Source organism: Peromyscus maniculatus, chromosome 16 (assembly GCF_049852395.1).
Source record: "Peromyscus maniculatus bairdii isolate BWxNUB_F1_BW_parent chromosome 16, HU_Pman_BW_mat_3.1, whole genome shotgun sequence".
In the NCBI taxonomy this organism is placed as follows: Eukaryota; Metazoa; Chordata; class Mammalia; order Rodentia; family Cricetidae; genus Peromyscus; species Peromyscus maniculatus.
Window position 1 is genome coordinate 34,657,321 of NC_134867.1, and position 21,267 is coordinate 34,678,587.

The 21,267-nt window shown below is 40.1% G+C and overlaps 1 protein-coding gene across 50 annotated transcripts in view; it reads right to left on the reverse strand.

Moving 5' to 3' along the window:
• Positions 1-21,267, reverse strand: part of Epb41l2 (erythrocyte membrane protein band 4.1 like 2) — a 175,533-nt gene that overhangs the window by 23,063 nt on the left and 131,203 nt on the right. For 26 of the 50 annotated variants that reach the window (XM_076552590.1, XM_076552614.1, XM_076552612.1 and 23 more), the window contains 2 exons: positions 17,887-18,059; positions 13,446-13,615 (listed from right to left, as the gene is read on the reverse strand). In XM_076552590.1, coding sequence (XP_076408705.1) covers positions 13,446-13,615; positions 17,887-18,059 — 343 coding nt within the window. Of the gene's footprint in view, positions 1-86; positions 141-2,165; positions 2,334-5,658; positions 5,758-6,990; positions 7,138-9,000; positions 9,064-13,445; positions 13,616-17,886; positions 18,060-21,267 lie in introns of all 50 variants that reach the window. The other 24 variants (XM_076552586.1, XM_076552585.1, XM_076552580.1 and 21 more) reach the window with 7 other exon arrangements.

Genomic DNA, 21,267 nt, shown 5'->3' on the forward strand with positions numbered 1-21,267 from the left:
GTTATGATGGCTGACTGGAAGGGACGCAGGGAAACATGAGGCGATGAGAGGCGTTAGGCATGGCATTAACATGGAAAAGGGGGAACCTTAACAGCGTCCCTGGCTCCAGTGCAAGGCCCTTCCGATACAGGAGCGCGAGTCTGCGAAACAAAAAGCAACCGAGGACACAAATCAATATGGTTTACCTCGCTGACCACCGAAACAGACATGTGACGATGCAAACACAGAACGGCCAGACCAACTACGGAAACCCATGCTCAAGGTCACAGAGGACAACCAGACAAACGCCACAACACTTACAACAACAACAGCCAGAATTCTTGAAAAGAAATAAAAAACATTATTACAGGAATAAGCCCTACTTATGGAGTTGAAAATGTTTTTTAAAAAAATATGTAATTATACCTAAACTTCCTAATCTGCTTAAAGTATAAATTTTAAATCTGTTCCTCAAATACTGTGGTCTGAATCTAGGACACTGGCTGGGACCCTAAGCCCTAAAAAAATGCAACATCAAGGATTTCTTTCATTTTTTGCAGGGGTGGGGTGGGGTGTGGGGTGATGCTTTCTAAAAAACAGCCTGGAGCTGGGCGGTGGTGCACACCTTTAATCCCAGCACTGGGGAGGCAGAGGCAGGTTGATCTCTGTAAGTTTGACCAGCCTGGTCTACAGAGAGAGATGCAGGACAGCCAGAGCTGTTACACAGAGAAGCTCTGTCTCAGGGGTGAGTGGGGGAGACTGGACTGGAAAATCATGTTTGGTTTAAATGGCTATTAACATTAAAAGGTTCATTCCAAACAGTTATTAACATCTCAATTTGCAATATAGATATGAGTGGGTGTTAACATTTGCCCCAAGTTTCCTCTTAGAATTAGCTCATTCACTATCACCCCTGACACTGGAAATGGGTCAAACTTACTACTGAAGACCATCATCCAACCCCCAGCGATACCTATCTCTTGGGAGTACATTAATTCTATTTGATTGACACAGTAGCTAACCATTCTATCCAATACCTGTATACTGAATACAGGAGTAACATACAGCACTACAGTCCAGTATTAAGTAGGGATGGGGCTTCTCTGAAGTTTTTAAATCCTCACATTACCCCAGCACTTGTACAAATGAAGCAGAGCAACAAGTTTACAGCCTCCTGGCACTCCTGTTAGTGGTCTAACTGAAAAACCCGTCAGCTCCAGGCAACAGTGCCATTTACTCAAGTATCACCCACATTAATGCAGAAGGACACTGGTCCTCTGACCTTGCTGGACACTGACTCTGTGTGTGTGTGTGTGTGTGTGTGTGTGTGTGTGTGTGTGTGTGTGTGTGTGTGTTTGTACTCAAGAAGTGTTCCTAATGGGACACCAGGTACTTCATGGGAGCCAGCAACAAGGACACACAGATCTAAATGACACAATTCTCTGTAGCACCTACAAACATATGCCACAGACTCTCTAGCCTGTTACTCTGAATGGCGTGGTACTTTTATGTTTGAGTGCTGAAAATTCACAACAGTTTTACTGAAAACCCAGGAGTTTCAGATATTACATGGAAAACCATGAGTCTACAAAGTGCTTCACAGATGAAGATAACTATGGTTCAGAGCATTTCTAAGGCAGATGTTTCAGGCTTATTACAGGCCAGTGGTATAACTATTATATTACTTAGCCTCAAATGACAGACAGGTTTAGCTCAAGTTCAGAGAATTCCAGAATGTCATCCCAAAACAATTAGCTCAGGAACTCTGGCGGGCATGTTAGTGTTGTCTGAAATAACAGACCACCATAAGATGTCTGAAACTGGGCTCTGAAAACTCGAGCTCTGAAAAGCACTTAGCTAACTCTTTCTCTTTGTTGACACTTTCCTTCTGCTTAATACCTCCAGCTCTGGGGCTCGGGGGTTTAAACAATTTTCTAAATTTAGACAGGTTTAAAAAAAAAAAAAAAGAAACAGGAGAAATTATCCAATCTACTTCTTTATGTTCAAATTCACTGTTTCTTGAATGTTTCTCCCAGTGATTTCACTAGTAGAATGGAGGGAAAGGTACCTAAATACTCAAAAAAAAAAAAAGAAAGAAAGAAAGAAAGAAGAGAAAAGAAAAAGGAAGAAGGAAAATCTGTCTCTTATGTGTCTTTTAGTAGCAGGGGAAACAAAGTAAAATGCACCTCCGGCAAGTGTGAGAAGGGCGCAGAAGCAAGCTTTTCTCTAGGTGCATTAGAGTTCACCACAGCGCCCTCTGCTGTCCAAGTGGTGGCTGAAGGGAAGGAGGCTTTCACACTAGGAGAAAAGCCCTTTCCACTAAACAAAATTGATGTGATCTCCTCTTCTAGGCTCTGGAGATCAGAAAAGGAAGAGCAAAGAGTTAGCGATACATCAGGACAGACGGCAGTAACCTAGTAAGAGAAGGGAAAGGTTACACAAGAGAGACCAACAGACAGCTTAGGATGAAAGGAAGGGGAGAATTGGAGATGGGAGCAGGCTTATGCCAAAGTTTGCCTGAACGCCAGCTTCTGCACCTTGCCTGAGAACCTCTGGTAGCTGTAACCTACAGAAGCCAGGTACAACTCCATTTATCACTGAAATGTTGTTACAAACAGCATACCCCTAGCCCCTCCAACACGGACTTTTGAGGTAGCTCCTTGGCCTCTTTTTTTCTGGCAGAGAAGGATCTCTCCAGCAGCCCTACATTTTAGAAAGGCTTCTTTCCTGTGCTGGAGACACTCTGGATTTGAGTCCACCCACTTACTAAAGCATATTTTCTGCAATGCTTCTATAACACCCTAACTCCTATGATTTCTTCTCCACTGCATATGAAATGTAACAAACAGTCTTGACAGAATGGGGGGTCCACACTTTTGGGGGGGCAAAAACAAACAGTTAAAAAAAATTAAGACAATCCCTGAACTGAAATCTCAGTTCAAAGTCAGAAATAAAAAGCTCATTCATCTGAAAATCTATTAAGGCATACGTATTAAGTTTCACATTTCTGTCCCTTAAAAAACGCTTTCTAGTCAGCCTATGAGGACTATGGGCAAGCTGTGACAATCCTCAGACACTTGGAATGCCACAAAGGATGAACAAGGAAACCCCCACCCCCTCCCACCCCTGCCATGTGGAACTTGGTGAGAATTCTTAATAAACCACATTCTCCAAAGACCTTTATAAAAAGAAAAATGCATGGCACGTATAAAATGTTCTTCAGACAAGGACCTAAGAAGGATGGGAGGGTGGGTAGATTCTTAAATTTTTCAACATAGAAAAAAGTTTCTGATCTTCATCAATAAAAATTGTGGAATTTCAGCAGTGGTGGTATACCCCTTTAATCCCAGCACTTGGGAGGGAGAGGCAGGCAGATCTCTCTTAGTTCGAGGCCAGCCTGATGATCTACAGAGCAAGTTCCAGGACAGCCAAGGATACACAAAGAAACCCTGTCTCAAAAGAGAACAAAACAAAACCAAAAAAGGGGAGAGGGAGATTGTGGAATTTAAGTATTGTGCAATGAATTAATCAAATAATTTCAAAAGTATCTCACTGACTGGGAACGTTACTCTTGTAGGTAGTGTTTGTCCTGCATGTCCAATACCTTGGAATCAACCCTCAATACTACACCCCCAAAAGACTACAGAGTAGGTAATCCTCAAAGATCCACAAGAGAATACAAGTTGTCCTATGTCTCATAACACATAGGATACACACTAATTACTTACCATTAAAAACTAAAAATCCTTTAGCTTCTAATTTCCTGTTCTACCCCTCAAATTATTCATGGTCAAACCAAAGCCATTTTTGAAAATTCAATCTATTTAATTTTTAAACAAGACACTTATCACACACACACACACACACACAAACCATCTAGGGGTTAGAGAGATGAGACAGCTCAGCAGTTAAGAACACTTGTTCTTGCAGAGGACCCAAGTTCGATTCCCAGCACCCACACAGTGGTTCACAAGTATCTGTAACTCCAGTTCCAGAGGATCTGATGCCCTCTTCTGACCTCTGTGGGCACCAAGCACACATGAGGTACATACACATATATGCAGGCAAAACACTCAAATGTAAAATACAAATTAAACAATCTTTTTTAAAAATTGTGTAAGACTCATACTATAGGAATTTGGAAAATTTAGACAAATACTTGCTCATGTTTTTTCTACTTTTCAATAATGACAAATAATGTTCAAAGACAATCGAGGAACCTTGGAAAATCAAAAATGAAAGGAAGACATAATAAAGATAGAAAATGAAATAGTGTTCAACTCAAGTCAAAGCATGAGCAGGCTGAGCGCATGCTTCCCATAGTGGAGTATTATCTCAAGAGAAAAACAGTGCACACAGATGGCCAATAACTGCTTCATGGGTGACAAGACAACTGAATAACAACAGCTGGAGAACACCTGCTATATATTACATATAGTGTAGATTTTCCACATGCAGTCAGAAAATGCAGTCATTTCAAATGCATACAAGACCCCTAGGAGCTTCCCCTGACTAAATGTCACATGACCCCACTTTCACCTCTGTCAGATACTTTACACTGTACGTCCTTCAAACATGAGATCCAGAAAAAGTCATTTTAAACATCTTCACCAAAATTCTAGTTCATGTTGCCAACAGCCTTTATCAAATGATGGCATCTGACGTGGGTCCTGTGCATTCTGATGACTATATCCCTGTTTATTAAGCTTGTGTCATTTAGTCATTTGGGGTCCTTAAACCAGTTCCTACCTTAGCAATTACATGTGTTCTTCCTTTAGTATGGATATATCTTCTGGTCTACTTTCTTAGAGACAGGGTTTCTCTACATAGCTCTGGCTGTCCTGGATCTCGCTCTGTAGACCAGGCTGGCCTCGAACTCACAGAGATCTGTCTGCCTCTCTGCCTCCCGAGTGCTGGTATCACGGTGTGCTCCACCACCGCCCGGCTTTGGTCTATCTTCCTATCATTAAGAACTTACTTTAGACACCATCTCCTTCTTATCCTCTAATACAACACTATGTTTCACCTTCTGAAGGTTCTCAGTGTGGGAAAACCTCTAGTCACTAAAGAGCATGTCTGCTGTCTACCTTCTCAGCAGCCTCTAAGCTCTCCAGGCTAACTAACCAGCTAAGCAAGCTCAGCACAAGAGGAGAGTGGAAAAGAGATGGAAAGCGTGTTTCCTCACTTGGGAGAGGCATTTCACGTACTCAAGGCCTTGCACAAAGAGAAAGAAGCTGCTATGGAATATCTATATCTCTTTTGTTATACTAAAAATCTCAAAAATGAAATTTTAAAGCTTCCCATATGTGATTAGTTATGAACCAAAGCACATGTAATATATCTTAGTAGTACCACCATGTGCCTAAGTGACATAGAGTGCACTTTCATGAGACTAGTTCCCCAACCATAAGCCACATACATCAAATGATGGATCATGAATCACCTGACACAGATGATATTCCTACACTTCCTTATTCTCAAATTGCACGGAAGGTGTTGACTGAAATAGGATTTTTCTCCCCAATGTTCCTATGCTGCTAATACATAGGAGCCTAACTTGTTAAACATTCAAAAACCATTTTAAAATTAGGCTGACTCATTAAAAACAGACTCTCTGGCTGTGAGCAGAAATGCACGGGGAGGGAAGCAAAAGCAGATCCAATGACGCAAGGTGAACACCTTGTCCGCCTGAGCTTCCTCTTCAGCTGTCCGTGTAGCCGCCATCAGGTACTTCTCCTTCATGGACAGAATATCCTTGAAAAGACGGTCTCCTTTCCTCTATTGTTTTAAACAACGACATAATCAACAAAAAGACACATACGTTACACCTATAGCAACACAAACGCAAAAGGACAGTGTGGCTCAGTGCAGTGAACTGGACGCAGTAGTAGAGAGAGGAAAGCTCTTCCTTCCTAGGTCAGCAGCCACCGTTTCTCTGGAAATTCTAGACTAGGCTGCTCAAACTACTGGTTTTTCAAAAAAATCTGCAAATGTTGGTTTCCTCCTTCACAGCACCGAGCATGGAGAGTATCTAATCTCTCCATTTGACAGGTTGCAATTTTCGGTTCAGCAATGGTTTTTGCTCACTGGTTCTTAAAACACTGCCTTACGTCCAGTGCCACAAACTTGGAAACTTAATAATACCAGGGGCTTTGCTCTGAGGAAGAGCAAAGATTGTCTAAATCAAATTTCTACAACTGGGCAACATTCACTACATAATGAAAGGGAAATAATCAAATTGTAACACAACATCTTTGCACAGCTTTCAAAAGTGCAGAGCAAATTCTATCAGTCTCCTCGAGAGGGATGTGTCCATGAACTTCCTGTTCAAAATCACAGGAGAGATCTGAGAGGATCAAAACAGAAGAGGAAGAAAATGGAATGAATGCAGAGGTATTCTGGGAATATATTCTATAGGCAATACTTAGTGAAGGTAAGAAGGAGAACATGAAAAGAAAGAAAAGTAGGTCTGAGGTCCACTGGCACTTAAAATGTTTTTGAAACATGACTATTTACTGCTGCAGGAATTTCATAGGTGCATTGATAACATACAGTATTTCATAACATATAATGTTCTGCAACTTTTCAACAGAGTCCATCAATCTTTAAAGGTAAATCTTAACTCATTATCTTCATAGTAATGACCTTAATATATGCTCTATATTCCTTTATCAACTTATATTTGAGAAACTTTTAATGTCCTTATATAAGAAACTTACTAGATATAGTATTACATTAGTTCCCAACTGTCCTAAGTAACAATTCAATGCTACTAATTTACCTGAACACAACAATAAAATTACTCTGAAAACATTCCAAAAGTACATTAAAATTCATAAAATTTACCTAAGAATTAGGTCAATGAATATTACATTGTTAATACTTAGTGTTTTAAAAAATTGTTAGCAATAAAAAGAATTTATGCGGGAACATTTTCCAACTTCTGAGCGTCAACAAACAAGATGAACAACTGCAGCGAGACACAAAGCCGACAAACAGCTAGTGACATACCCCTTGGGTCTGTAGGGACAGAGGTGTGAGACGTCGTTTTTCCCATTCATTGGGGCGCGGCTCAGGTGTGGACTCCATAAAATTGCGCTTGAGCTCACTAATGCTAGCCTGGTGTTTCAGTATGTCCTCCTGGGCCTTATCCAGGTCCTAGCAACATGTAACATGACAAAGGGGATCCAAAACAAAACACCCCGCAGGGCAAAAAATAGAACCAAAAAATAAGATAAAGTAAACTTATTATTTTAAAAAAAATATATAATAAAGCAAGAAAAATGCCAAGTCTCAAAAGCCATATTATCACCTGTGGATAGCCCTGAGTTCATCAAAATTTGAAAATGAAGCCAGTGAATTATTTTACTCATATTTGAATGGTTTTAATTTCTTCTCTGTTTGGGATTTTAAATTACCCATAATAGAAGGGAGCCATGGAACTGACCATAATGGCTAGCAATCCTTATCGACTTGAATTTAAGTAGCAGCCTATGACTTTGTCCCCACAAATTTACCTTTGTGATAAAGGCTATTACTCTACTGCATTCTGTGAATATAGCAAAACAAAGAAGGGTAAATGTAGAAGCACACAGTTGGCCGTCCAGGACCATCAACAGAAGGAGAAAAACCGGGGGTGGGGGGCCTTTGTCAGGAACCCCCAGTGGTGGCTCTAACTCTCCAGGAATAAAATAACTGCCTCCAGAGGCTTTTATGCTTGGTCTCTCTCCAAATGAGCCACATACTGGTCTCACGTAACACAGAGAACAAAGGAGAACCCAGCCACTTGATGTAGTAACATGTGGTCCCTTTACAAAGATGGAAAATCTACTAACTCTATCTTCACTGCCTCGGCCTGATGAGTGGTATCCAGCATATTTAAAACAAAAACCAAAAAACTGGGTCTGGTAAGAAGCACATGTGTAATAATGTTTAGGAACTGGACTTAACAGGATTGTAAATGTTTTCTTACAGTTCAAAAATCACAGGCTGCCTGTAGACTCCAGTCCCACTCCCAAAGGCAGGCCATGCATCTGATACAGTCAGCTAGTCCACGGTCATGCACAAGCCCAGTGGCTCACCGGGAGCTTCTATAGCCATCTGCAAAAACTCCCAACGACCGGAAACTTCCGCATGGCATGGGCAAATGACTGGCTTGAGATCAGGCACATTTCTTGCATTTGTTCACAGCAATGTTACTTATTATACTTTACAGCATTTTAGTAAGTTAAGCAAAAATACATTTTAGCAGTTATCAAAGCTGCCAAAAGCGACCTAAGAGATTAGTCAGATTACCCAGAGCTGCAGGTCTCCACTGAATACACTGCACACACCACCTTAGCATGAGAAGGGAAAACTGTCCTCCTCTGACATGGAAACACTCTTTACAACTACCAATGTCTCATCTACCTATCCGTTTGTCCATCCATCCACCCGTCCACCTACCTACCGACATACCTATCTACCTCTCCCCCCTTCCCTTCCACCCTCTCTCCTCTGTTCTTTCCTTCTGGTCAGAACCATTCTATTAATAAGCATACTCTCAAGTGGAATCATTTAAATGGGCCACATACCTTATCACATGGATTGTACTGAGAGGTCAAAAAAAGGGGGGAGGGGAGCCAGAGACTGAGTCAACTGAATGAGCTAATGTCAAATGAAAAAATTTTCCTATTCTGTTTAATGTATATTAAAAACGGGGTTGTGTTACTTCAGATTCTATAGCTTAAAGGTGACTTATTAGGGAAACAGGCTTACTTAGTAATGAATAAACTTTATTTAAATAAAGAGAGCTTTACTCCCCAGCTGTCTCTTTGAGAACTTGCAATAGCTACATCCCTACCTCCACCACATAAGAACCAAGCTGGACTGGTAGCATGCACTCCCAAGTTCAATAACCCCATGCATCGCATGCACTGTGCTGGAAGAGAAGGGCCAGTCAGCCAGCCTGTGCGTGACCTCCCGTCCACAGCAGCCTGGCAGCCAGAGGACAGAGTGCAGCGGTTCTTAGATCATACAAACCTCCAACATTAAATTGCTATGTCTGACATAAATATTATCCCCTTCTACTCTCAAGGTATTTTTCTGTGAAATTAAATCACACACAAGGGGGGAAAAGCAAATCAACATAAGTGTATCCATCAGCAAGCACTATAAACAACCCAGAGTTCCATAGTCTAAGACTTGAAGATAAAAATCTTAAAAGCCACAACAAACAAAACTCGGATAAACCCCGAAAGTGCATTCCACCATCCTCTCCCAGCCCTTCCCCAGCCCCCCAACCACAGCAATGGCGGGCAACAGGCACTTATTATTTAACGAGAGGGAAAACGGACACCTCCTCCAGGTAGGTTTCCACATCTTCTGTCTTCCCCTGCAAAGTCACACAGCACACAGGCAGGAAGAAGGGGCTCGCTGGTAGGCTCCACCAGCGAGGCAGAGAGAGATGCTGTGTCCAGACTTAATGGTGCAGCAGCAGTACCAACCTTGACTCCTGGCCCTCGGGAGACGCTACTAAGTCATGTGCTCTGTCTCCACCTACATACAGTGTCGCACAGACGATGAAATGAACCTTTGCAAGGGTGGAATGGAGATGGAAGCTTCGCTCTTTCTCAGTCCCTACATTATGCTCTACCTTTAAGAACTGTCTTTTTTTAAGCAGTAATAAAAATATGAAAGTGGAAAGATGGCAAAAGCCAAGTAGCAATGGAACAAGGTACAGAGATGCCAAATTTGTCTTCGGCTTTAAGTAAGTTACAAATTTTACATCATCACACGTTGTCCCATCTGTTTTTAAATATGTTTTCTTGGGGAAAATTTAGCCTATTAAATTTTTCTCATATTAAAATGGATATTTGCAAATAATCTTTAAAATATACAACTTTTCCATAAAATTTTTATATAATAGTATGCTGCAGTTGGACATTTCCCAATATTTAATGACCCCAAAGAATTAATTTGAAGGCTTAAGACTAAGAAATACTGAGTAAATGTTGACAGCAGGAAACTAACTAGTGTGTAAAAACAAAACCACTGGCCAAAAGGACAATCAGCTTTCCAGGATGATCCACCCACAGGCCCTCTCCTGTGCTGGTAGGATAGTGCTGGGTCAAAGAGCCTGTCTGTGGCCATTCAGTGGTATGTGTGAGAGGTAATGGGCACCGAGAGAACACCCCCCCAAACCCCCTCCTGTATCAGAGGTGAAAAATGTGACACAGCTCTGTGAAGAATCCGCCTCCAATTTCTTGGTCAACATTTAATTCACTAAAAGGTTGATCTTTGGTATTTCTCAAGTAAATGTAAAGAATTACAGCTTCTCCTACAATGTATACTCGATCCATTTCTAGTATTTTTCTTTGTGTTTGCTCTGAATTCTGTGATTTAATCTGTGTTGATAGAATCCCTAAGACACATGACACTTAATCAGCAGACCACCTTGAGCAAAATAATTAAAAACCCACTGCACATGTTAAGACCGACTTTCCTGCAGTGCAGAGGTGGAACACTTCAAAATAGCTGTCTTACACAGATGAAAAGTCTCAGACACCTCATTTTAAATAATAAAGCAAAAAAGGCCAACCCTTCATATACACTCTAATTTCTCAAAGTCAGGTTTCGTTTTTCATACATGTTTGTTAAATAATAGACTATTGTTTTTCTTATAAAATAGTTGATGATGACTCTTACAAATTGCATGATTCAGGGTAGAAGAAAGAATACGGCACTAAATTCATCTCTCTGGTCCCTGAATGCTAAAAGTACATCATGGAGTTTCTGAGATAGGCTTAGAAACATCAGGAGTGTCGTTTACAGACTCGGGCTCCTACAAGCCTGGGTTTTGATGAAGATTAATTATACTAAGTTCTACCGATACATGTCAATTACAATTATATCCAAAACATTCTAAGTTTTGTTTCAAAACATAAAGTTCCCATGCTTAAGGAACAGCACTAACATTTATCTTCAAAAGAGCCGAGATGAATACTTAAGGAGAGTACAGATTCCCAGCTCACACACTCCTTTAACAATCTAGCATTATCTAAGATATTTATACAAGTATCTTGCGGGTTTGTGCTGAATTTAGAATGTGTGTGCCTACACTTAGGATAGTGATGCAGAGGAGTATCGACACTTAGCACTCATGCACATATGTATGGGTGTAAATGTGTACATACTATTTTGAGGATAGTCAGTAAAATTAATGCACAGGTTTAGACTCTATTATTAGGAAGGGGACATAACAAAGAACGGCTGGGCGGACTTTAAAAACTGCAGCTTATGGAGGCATGCTGGCCACTGCTTCCTCTTCCTCTGGTCTGTCATTCAAATCACAGTCATAAAAAACGTGAAAGGCGGTGGCCTTCCCCTCCAGATAGCAGAGGACTAGTGCCAGAGGAAGTGAAAAGGTAAGAGAAAAAGAAACTGACTGAGAAGCTGAGAGAAGCAGCCCGAAGATGAGGATAAGTGAAGGAATGAATGAAGGGGATGTGATGGGGATGTAATGCTGAACATCGGGAGGGAGGAAGGAAACCCAGATCTTGGGGAGGCTGGGGAAGGCAAGGTATCCATCTTCATCAAGAAGGGAAGGCAAGCCAGAGGCAAAGTATTTGTAAAAGTTAAGTGAAAAGTAACCAAATTCAGAATCCCTAGGGTCCGCCGATTTGAGAATCGTCTCATGGATGGAAGGACAGTCAGGTTGAGGAGGGGCCACAGCAGGATCTAAGACAGAATCCAATGTGGCCACCTCAGGGTCACCCTGCTCTGACGCTCCACCTGTGGAAAGCAGCTCAAAGCTATCTAGTGTGGTCTCATCAGCCTCCCCAAAAGGGTCTTCCTCTGAAATGTCTGACAGCAAGTCCACTTCCGGGACTGGCAGGAGGTGTGGGGAAAAGGATGAAGCACAGCAAATGAGAGGTGACGGAGGGCACATGCACACAGTCTATTTCAAGAGTAACCCACAGTTGAGTGTGAATCACACAATGGCCATGTTCAAAGGAACAAGAAGGACACAGGAGAAAAGAAGATATATTAGTGAACTAGTACTCCCAAGTAGGCTTCATAAAAACAGTGGTTAGAAAATTAACTGAATCATCCATTTTTAAGGAGGAAAACTGGATTCCTTTTATCACATAAAATGTACACATATTAATGACTGTGAGTTTCTAACTGATGTTACTCAAACCTAGTTGCTGACTCATATATTAAAAACACCAGCAAAAAGCTCATATAACTAGTCATTTGCTAAAGACAAGAAAGATTTCCTTACAAATTTAATATAAGAACTTCTGTCGTTCAAAGAAAATGTTTCATAATTACATATGTCAAATTAAGAAGGAAAAGCAGACGAGAACTATTCTGAAATACTATGCCTACTTCTCTTCAGTGGTCGTTTTCTTGGGTACTCTGTACACTTAAGAGATTCTGACAACTTAACACTTGAAGGACATCATGCAGGACATAAATTGTGTTATCTTTAACTAAATACCTTCTAGACGAATATTTTTTCAACATGACAATCATAAATTAAGGACAGGCTACCAATGATTTCCTATCATCTGCTGTCTGATGTCCTGTGACCATGTGTTGGAGGCCTCTCAGCTGGCTGTAGAGGATGTCACTGCAGGAGCTCCTACTGTTCTGGCAGGTACGTCAGCTACTCTCCTTTTCTAAGTTCATTCTGCTTATCTTTACATTTCTTAAAGCCAGAATTAAACAGACACTGCAAGTCAACAGGATAATCGTGTGTGTGTGTGTGTGTGTGTGTGTGTGTGTGTGTGTGTGTGTGTTCGCGCACATGCATGTGCACTTATTTCCAATGTTGTATATAAAAATTGCTTTGCGCAGATCTGGAAATAAGACACGAGGAGCCCAAAAGCTCTTCAGTCAAGTGACTTAATAACTGAAGTGACTTCAGTAACAAAGTAACATAACAGTGACAGATTTGAGAACATCTTAACATTAATTGCTTCTTCATTCACTATGCTGTATGCACAAAACAAAGACAATGACAGCACACAAACCCTGCACTCACTATCCACAGCTACGAATTATTAATGGATTTTTTCATAAAATCATCTTCATTCATATAAAAATTTAAAAAACAATGAAACTCAAGACAGGGACTACCTTTAAAATTGACTGGCAACAATATGCAAATTTCAAATAAATGGCTTTTATCATTGGTGATTCAACTGATAATAAACTAAGGAAACAGGAAATGCCAGTGCACTGCTTTCTTATATTAGTGTAATTTACACTGAAATAAATATTTACACTGAAAAATAATCAAAACAAGGTTAGAAATCATAGTCCAAACAGCAGCAGCCTACACATACTTGAAACTTGGGAAATCAAACCAGCATAGGTTACATAACGATAATACATTTCTGATTCTGACATGCAAAATGCAGCAGAGAGCCTCTGTCTAAGCACATCTTCCCAAAAGCACTAGTGCTAACGTGCCATACCTTTCCTTCAGCGAGCAGGGGTGTGGCTTTTGTGGGGCTTCTGACATCCCTCCGGCTATCCCCATCCTGAATGGTGGTGTAGCTGGCAGCTCCAGGGCCAAGTGCTGAACCCTCTCCCGGAGGGCCAGGAAAATCCTTCAGAAGACTTTGGTCCACAACATCAATCAGAGCTGATCAGAAGATAAGTTGAAATGCCCATGAATACCTTGACCCTGAATGGCCAAGCGTTAAAGAACATAACCCCTTAAACAAACAGGTCACATGTAAGTAGCTGTAACATAGATTGAACTTTGAAAATATCAACATTTAAAAAAAACAAATACAAAACTCTACTAATATTCTGAGTTTTTAAAAACTATTTATTTACATTCATCTATCCACCCAGCAAATTAGATTTTTGAGCATGTGGCTCATTGAGAAATTGACCAGTAGGAGGAGCTCTTGGCCCAACTGCAACAGTCCAGCAGAATTACAATGTAACCATCATCCAGGGTGACTGATCAGTCCTAAATCTACCTTTTAAAACAAATAATACTAATTATTAAAATGACTTGTTTCAAGAGGTTTTAAGAAATCCCCTGCAAGTTAACTTTTATTTGCATATTAAAAACCAGACTTAAGAATTTACCTAATATTTTTCATTTTTCTGACAGTTCCGAATCTGAGTATGGTGTCCAGTACCCCAGCTGCTGCCCAAAAGTTGGCCTTGTGCATTGCCTTCCTCTTTCTCAGAAAGAGGTAGAAACCTGTTATTCTAAGGTTTCTGTCATAGCGTCTCTCCTCTCTCTCTCTCTCTCTCTCTCTCTCTCTCTCTCTCTCTCTCTCTCTCTCTCTCTCTCTCTCTCTCTCTGTGTGTGTGTGTGTGTGTAAAACCCATCAGATAACTTGAAGTACCTGGTACCTTCCATCTTGGTCCTACAAGGTACTTAATAATCTACACCCTCCCCCGCCGTCTCAATAGGCTTCTTCCCAGCCCCGTTTGTTTTATTAAACGATACTCTACCTGCTCCTATCTGCTTCAGCCAGGAACCTCGAATTCTGTATCATCTTCCCTTAAAACCAGCAAGTCAAACAGGGCCCTTGGGTGTTTTCTAAACATGGTTAGATTTATTTTTTAAGCCTTTATTTCTATACCACGTCACCCTTTAAAACTTTTCCCATCTATAAAAATTTACTTTTCAAAATCCACAAAATCATCAAAACATTAAAATGAGCTCACATCTTACATTACACCTGCTAATTTCCCAGGATGGTTGTTTTTTGGTTTGGTAAGATTTTACTTATTTTCCTGTACAGAAGTATATAATTATGCATACCCCTTTGAGTTATTTTATAAATTTAGGCACCCATAATAAGGACGAATCATTACAAAATGAGAAAATCTGACCTAAAGGTAGTTTCAAATATACTGATACTGAAATATGAGTCAATATAAAATTAAAAATTACAAACCAAGTTGACAAATGTTGGCTGCACACTTTTAAAACACATAGTCTAACGTACAGTAACCAACTGGTCTCCTCCCAAACCAAGGTGAAGATCACAGTGGCCAGGCATGTAAACCACTCTGAGCCAGGCTGCCTGTTTCCTGACTGTCTTCTCTAACCATTCTCTTAGACCACAGGATTCTTCAAAGCTGACACTGTGCTCTGGTGTGCTGTCACGGACACTCTAAGCCCTCAGTGTACAGGGAGGACTCTGCAGAGCCTGCCAACAGCCTGGCTCTCCTAAGCTTGAGTGTGCAGTCTTCTCACCTCAGAGCTGCTCTGCGCGCCCACTGCCTGGGTGCTCCATGTTCTCCTCTCGTCTCAGGGGTGCCTCCCTTTCATCTTCCTAGGTCTCTGAGGTTCGTCATTAGGGAGGCCTTCCTTCCCTGACGACCACACTTAAGTAACATAGCACTCCTGTTTACTCTTCATTTTCACTTCAAAAAAAAAAAATCACTGCTACCCCCACTTGCCAGCCAAGGAGGATTGTTAGTTCTCCAAAGTGACTGTTCCGGCTCCCTTGGTTCCATTTCCCAACCTCAGAGGAGTCTCAGAGTTCTACAGCAGCTGTTCGAGGTGATTTTTACTTTTAAGTCTCCCAGTGTTGCATTAAATGGTGACTTTTATGCAATCACCTAACAATTTTTCTAAACTTAAAGGGAAGACTATTTACCTATCTAAATTGTTCAAGTCTAACTTTTAAAAGAAAACAACAAAATAAGGAAAGAAAACACTTGTCAGCAATCCTCAAGGACCGCTGGTAAAAACGGTGAAGGAAACTGAACTCTGTACTGGGTTACCGAGGAGGTTTTGCTTTGTTAGGGGAAAAAGGACCTAAGCCCTAACCAAACGATTCACACACTGGCACGAGAAGCCTCCTAGTTTTCACAGTAACACAATCATCCTTTTGATGACCGGCCCATCGGATGAATTTCAGTGTCCAAGACACAAAGGGGAAACACTGGTGCCATGCTTGTTCCTTTTCCTTGTGAAAATTGTTTTCGGATACAAAGCCGGACAACCCTCTGCAATAACTACTCAGTCGAGATGGTGGGTTCCCCACAGAAGTGGGCAGGCCACAAAGAAGATGCCCTGGCTGAACGTGTTAGGATCCTGACCTCACTCCTGGGGTCTAGGGTCTGGGATCTTGCGTCTTACATCATCAGGGGGCGCTGGTCACTAACAATCTGCGCCTTAAAAAAGCCAGACATGGACCCCATCCTCTCTCTCTGTTCCCTCTCTGCTCTCCGCTCTGCTCCCTCCCCCCAGGCCTGGCTCCCCTCTCTCTCCCCCACTTTCCCTCCTAATAAAACTCTCTGTAACCCTGGTAGTCGTGGCCGAGGCTCGTGACTTTTCCACAGGTAACCAGGGCCATTTACCTATCAGAATGTTCTTCATTAACTCTAATACTCACAACATGGGAGCTATGCAGCCTCACAGCTTAGAACAAAAGCTCAAGACAGCACTCCAGAAGGCAGGAGCTCCTTTTGGAGCATACCTTCAGAGACTATCTAATGCTGTGGCAAGAGCAGACTTGACAAAGCCTTACAGGGACTGGAATGTTTTTCAGATCCCTGCTCAGCTGCAAACTGACACCACTAATTCACTGAACTTAAATAGTCACATCTGGAAAGAGGGACATTCATCTGCTTGAAGCACATATTACCTGGTGGTTCCTTAAAACTGCATGGAAGACTCTCTAGAGTTAACAGCCACATCCATCAATACCCACTGACAAACCCTGGGAGACAGCAGTGTGTACAGGCCTATTCTGGAACTTCTTTTACTAGGAAAAGTAGCATATGGTCAATCTGTGTCAATCACCCACTAATGGGACACCATGTTAGCATAGGAATAGTCTGTTTTATCTACTTATATAATATCTAAGTTGTTCAAGTTCATATTTAAGAACTATATGAAGGAACAATCAAAATGCAATTTTTTGATAATAATGCACTACAGAATTATAATTTTTTAAACTATTTAATTATACAACCAAAAATGTTCAAAAGCTTTCTTTTCACTAAAATTAACCATAATAATCACTTTTGTTATATAAAAAGAAAAGCATTTCAATAAAAATGTACCATTATCTCTCTTATAAAAAATTTAATATTAATTCCTAATTTAGTAGTTATCAGTATGATAAATAATATGAAAAAAGCAACATCACCTCATTTCCATGCATATGTTAATAAAACTACAAATATGTAGCTCATCTGAACTCTAACACAAAAGCACTAATATTTATTTGTACTATCTCCCCAGAGAAATGAGTATGTATTTCTTTTGTTATTATTATTTAAAACCATATTTAAAATTAATCCTTTGAGGCTTAGAATGTTTTCTTGTATGCTGGAAGTTTGGTAACTTCTGAAAGCATACCTTCAAATCTAAGAAAATTGTTTTACAATTATTTGAATTAAGATTCATATGCAGCGGGCAGTGGTGGCACATGACTTAAATCCCAGCACTTGGGACACAGAAGTAGGCGGATCTCTGTGAGTTTGAGGCCAGCCTGGTCTACAGAAAGAGTTCTAGGACAGCCAGAGCTACAGAATAACCATGTCTGGAAAAAAAAGAAAAAGAAAAAGATTCATATACAAACTTACCCCCCAAATCCTTTAGAATTGTTAGCAATTAATAAGTATAAGAAATTAAGCCACATTAGAGATCATAATCAAATAAAACCAAGAGAAACAGGTTTATCCAACAGCTTATAACCACAAACAAAAATACATACTGATTCTTTATGTGTGCTGTCAACAGAACGGAAATATGTGGTGAGAGCGACAACCTGAATGCAGAATTATTTCACTCTGAGAGTAATAATCATTTGCTAATTTGTCTACCCCTCTAAAGGATGTCTGGTAGTCTTACTAACTAGATCATCACTTTCTGACCCCAGTGGAATAGAAAAGATGAGTAGAATCCAAAATTATAAATGTGTTTACCTCCATCTAGGCTCCTTGAGACACGTTTACTAGAGGCACGCTCAAAGTGTGGTGCTGGCCTATCTATGAGGGTGCTTGCTTGGCGGGTCTGTGCCTGGGTACGTCCACTGTAGCGGAATTTGGACCCCAAGGTCAAGAACTTGGCCTTTGGTGGCTGCTCTGGAGACACAAGCCTACAAGTGAAAAGAAAAAACAGAGACTTCAGGTACATGAAAAACAAACAAACAAACCAGGTACATATTTTTAAGATCTCATTTTAAGTATTAGTCAAAAACAGTGCTACATATAAGCTTTTACAAAAACATCCTTCCTACCTATGTGATTTTATTGTTTTGTTTTAGAGACAAGGTCTGACTATACAGCCCTAACTGGCTTCAAACTCCCTGGGCAAACCAGGCTGGTCTCCAACTCATCCACCTGTCCTGGCTCCCAAGTGCTGCGATTAAATTGCAACGCCACACCAGGTCATATGTAGTTTTAGAATAGTTCACAGATTTTTTTTTTCCCCCAGCCCAACCAAATAGCAGCTGTTCTGAGAATGCATCAAGATATTTATTTGTGTTAGTGTAAATCATTTGTAGAAAACTCGTATGTCTGAATTTGTGCTGCTAGCTATAAATGCCAAGTGAAAATCCCATTATCATTAGCAATTGTTAATATTTATGCTTCTTTCTGGTTGGGAAAAAAAAAACTCATCTAACTCGAGAATCTGTTCCATTAAGTAATCCTTCCCTGAAGAACAGAACTTACACAGTGATCCACAGAGATGACTAATATTCCTTTTTGTCAACATAATTCTACTATGTAAACCTTGGGTTCATAATGCATGAATTCAAACCTTAATCACAAGTGCTTACTTTTTAATAGGTAAGCCAATCTTTTTTGATACAACTGAAAGTATCTTGACATTGTTTACTTGGGAGTTGAAAAAAAAATCTTAACAAAAATATAGTCTCAGAGATCTTACAATTTATTATTAAGACTTTAGTTGACAGTTCATGAATATGGAGATTTCAATCATTTTCCAAGGACAAGTCATTTTTACAAGTTTTTTTTCTAAAGTCAGTCCAAGCATTCCTAGATCATCTGTGTAAGTTTTGGAATGTTTCTGCTGAGTGAATGATAGGTTCTAAGGCAAGGTGAAGTCAGCTGTGATAACCGTGAGAGGTAATCCTCCTTCAACTCAAAAATCTCAAAATAGCATTTATCCAAGAAAACACTATGTCAGAATTAAATGATAAATAAACTAATTAATATACATCATGCTTTCTTGGTCCAAATCTACTCATGTGGTAAAGTGTAACTATACAAAGCATATTCCATCTCCTGCCTATAAATTTTCATAAGATACACACGATGGTGTGCTACAACAGTGCTGAGAATGTGTACTCTGATGGCTGTTTATTCACCGGGGACTGGTGGGCTGAACATGGCAGAGCGTCTCTAGCTAGCAATGCTGTGGAACAAGCCCTTCACCTGCTTTGCAAGAATGCAGACCCCTACAGAAATAGGAGGTAAGGTCGCTGACAAGCTTATCGGGGCAGCCACTGCGGGAAAAGCACTCTCTGGAAAGTCACACTGGTCTTCCTTGTCTACTAATGAAGTCCACTCTCAGAGACCAGTGGAGGGAAAGAGGAAGAGACCATCACAATGGAGAAGCATGCACGGATAACTCAAAAAGAAATCGCCAAAGAAAATTCTGAAATTACAGACAAAATGTCTACTTTATGGAGCTATGAGAGGGAAAAAAAAAACTTAAGATCATGGATTTTAAAGAGATATATCGCTTTAAAATTTTAATGTATTTTCTGCTTCTTTTACAAAGTAACTTTAAAACAATTGAGAAACCTCATTCATCAGGAAACAATTTTAAAGAAAATGTGAAATCTTTCAGAGGAGTTTCCCCAGCTTTCCAATTACTACTTTACTTTCTGTAATTCCATAAGGGCCTGTGCAATGGCCTGTGCACTGTGGGCGCTGGCCTGTTCCTGTTGTCACCTTCTGTCGTCTGTCAAGTCTAGACATAGCCAAACGCCCATCTTAACGGGCTTTTGCTTTGTTTTGTTTGAGGGTTTCACTATGTTGCCCAGACTGGTCTCAAATCCATGAACTCAAGTGTTAGTCTGCCCTGTCCCTGTCCCCTCTCCCTCTCCCACAACTGGGACAAGGGGTAAGCACCCTTTTAGTGTTCTCCTTCCTGGTGTCACACGGATGTAGCCTTGAGGAATAAGTAACTTCTGTGCTCTGTGTGTTGGAAATCTAGCACAGGGAAATTGCTGCAAGCCCTGTGACCTCTGGCCCATTACCAGAGCTACTACTGAAGTGCTGTGTCGTAGGAAACCTACAACAATATAGTCTTCAGAATGAACGTTAGAATGAATCTGGTTTTGCTGTGTCCCCCCACCCAATTTGAAAGGTAACTTTTCTCATTAACAGAGTCTGAGAAGACATTTAACATCCATGTCCAGTGAGAGAGAGGTACTCTACACAATCAAATTTCTTCTAATTTACTTTCTGTTAAGGTAATGGTCAGCCAACTGGTTACTATTTAAGTAAATATCAGAATAATTGTCCATTAGAGCATTTTTGCATGAGATATTTTACAAAAATATGTAAATTTAAGACATACAAGGAAAACATTTAAAGGGTAAATGTATAGTACAATTAAAAGAAAGAAAAAATAATTGAAAATGGCTTTATTTATTTCAAATGGGATGAAAAACTTTCTTATCTAAATGACACTGGTAAACCAAAGCATTAGCTTACTAGTAGTTTTCAATAACAAATAAATTATGAAGTAATTAAATTGCAATTAAATAGAAATTAATATCAAAACAAAAAAGGATCAAACACTGAAAGTTTTCTCTAAGATAATTTTTTGGGGATTGAAATCAGAGATTACATAAAATAATCCTCTAAAAAATGCAGGCCAACGCACAACATATTTTAATTCACTCAATTATTTCTTTTTAGTATTACTTTTATTTTACACAGCAGACTGCAATAAGACCTGTGTCTTCATAAAAACCATCTAAGCAGTGAACTACAAGACATCTATCCTATTAGCTTTACTAATATGAAAACTACAAAAGGAACTTCCACAGAACATTAAAAACCTTGAGCAAAATGATCTAATTAATGATGTGTCAAAAACGAATCAACTTTTATATATTTGACTGCTTTGACAGCAAACTTGCTATCTGCCCAGGCTAGACCTGTATGACAGGAGATCTAGCTATATAGAGGTAGGCCCAAGCTTCTTCAGGAAAAGTCTGTTCAGGTTGCCAAGAACCATGAACTTTTCGAGGACTTCCATAATTAGTATAACTTAGTTAAATTCAAATATATGTTAAATTATATGTCTCCTCTAAAATTGGTGTA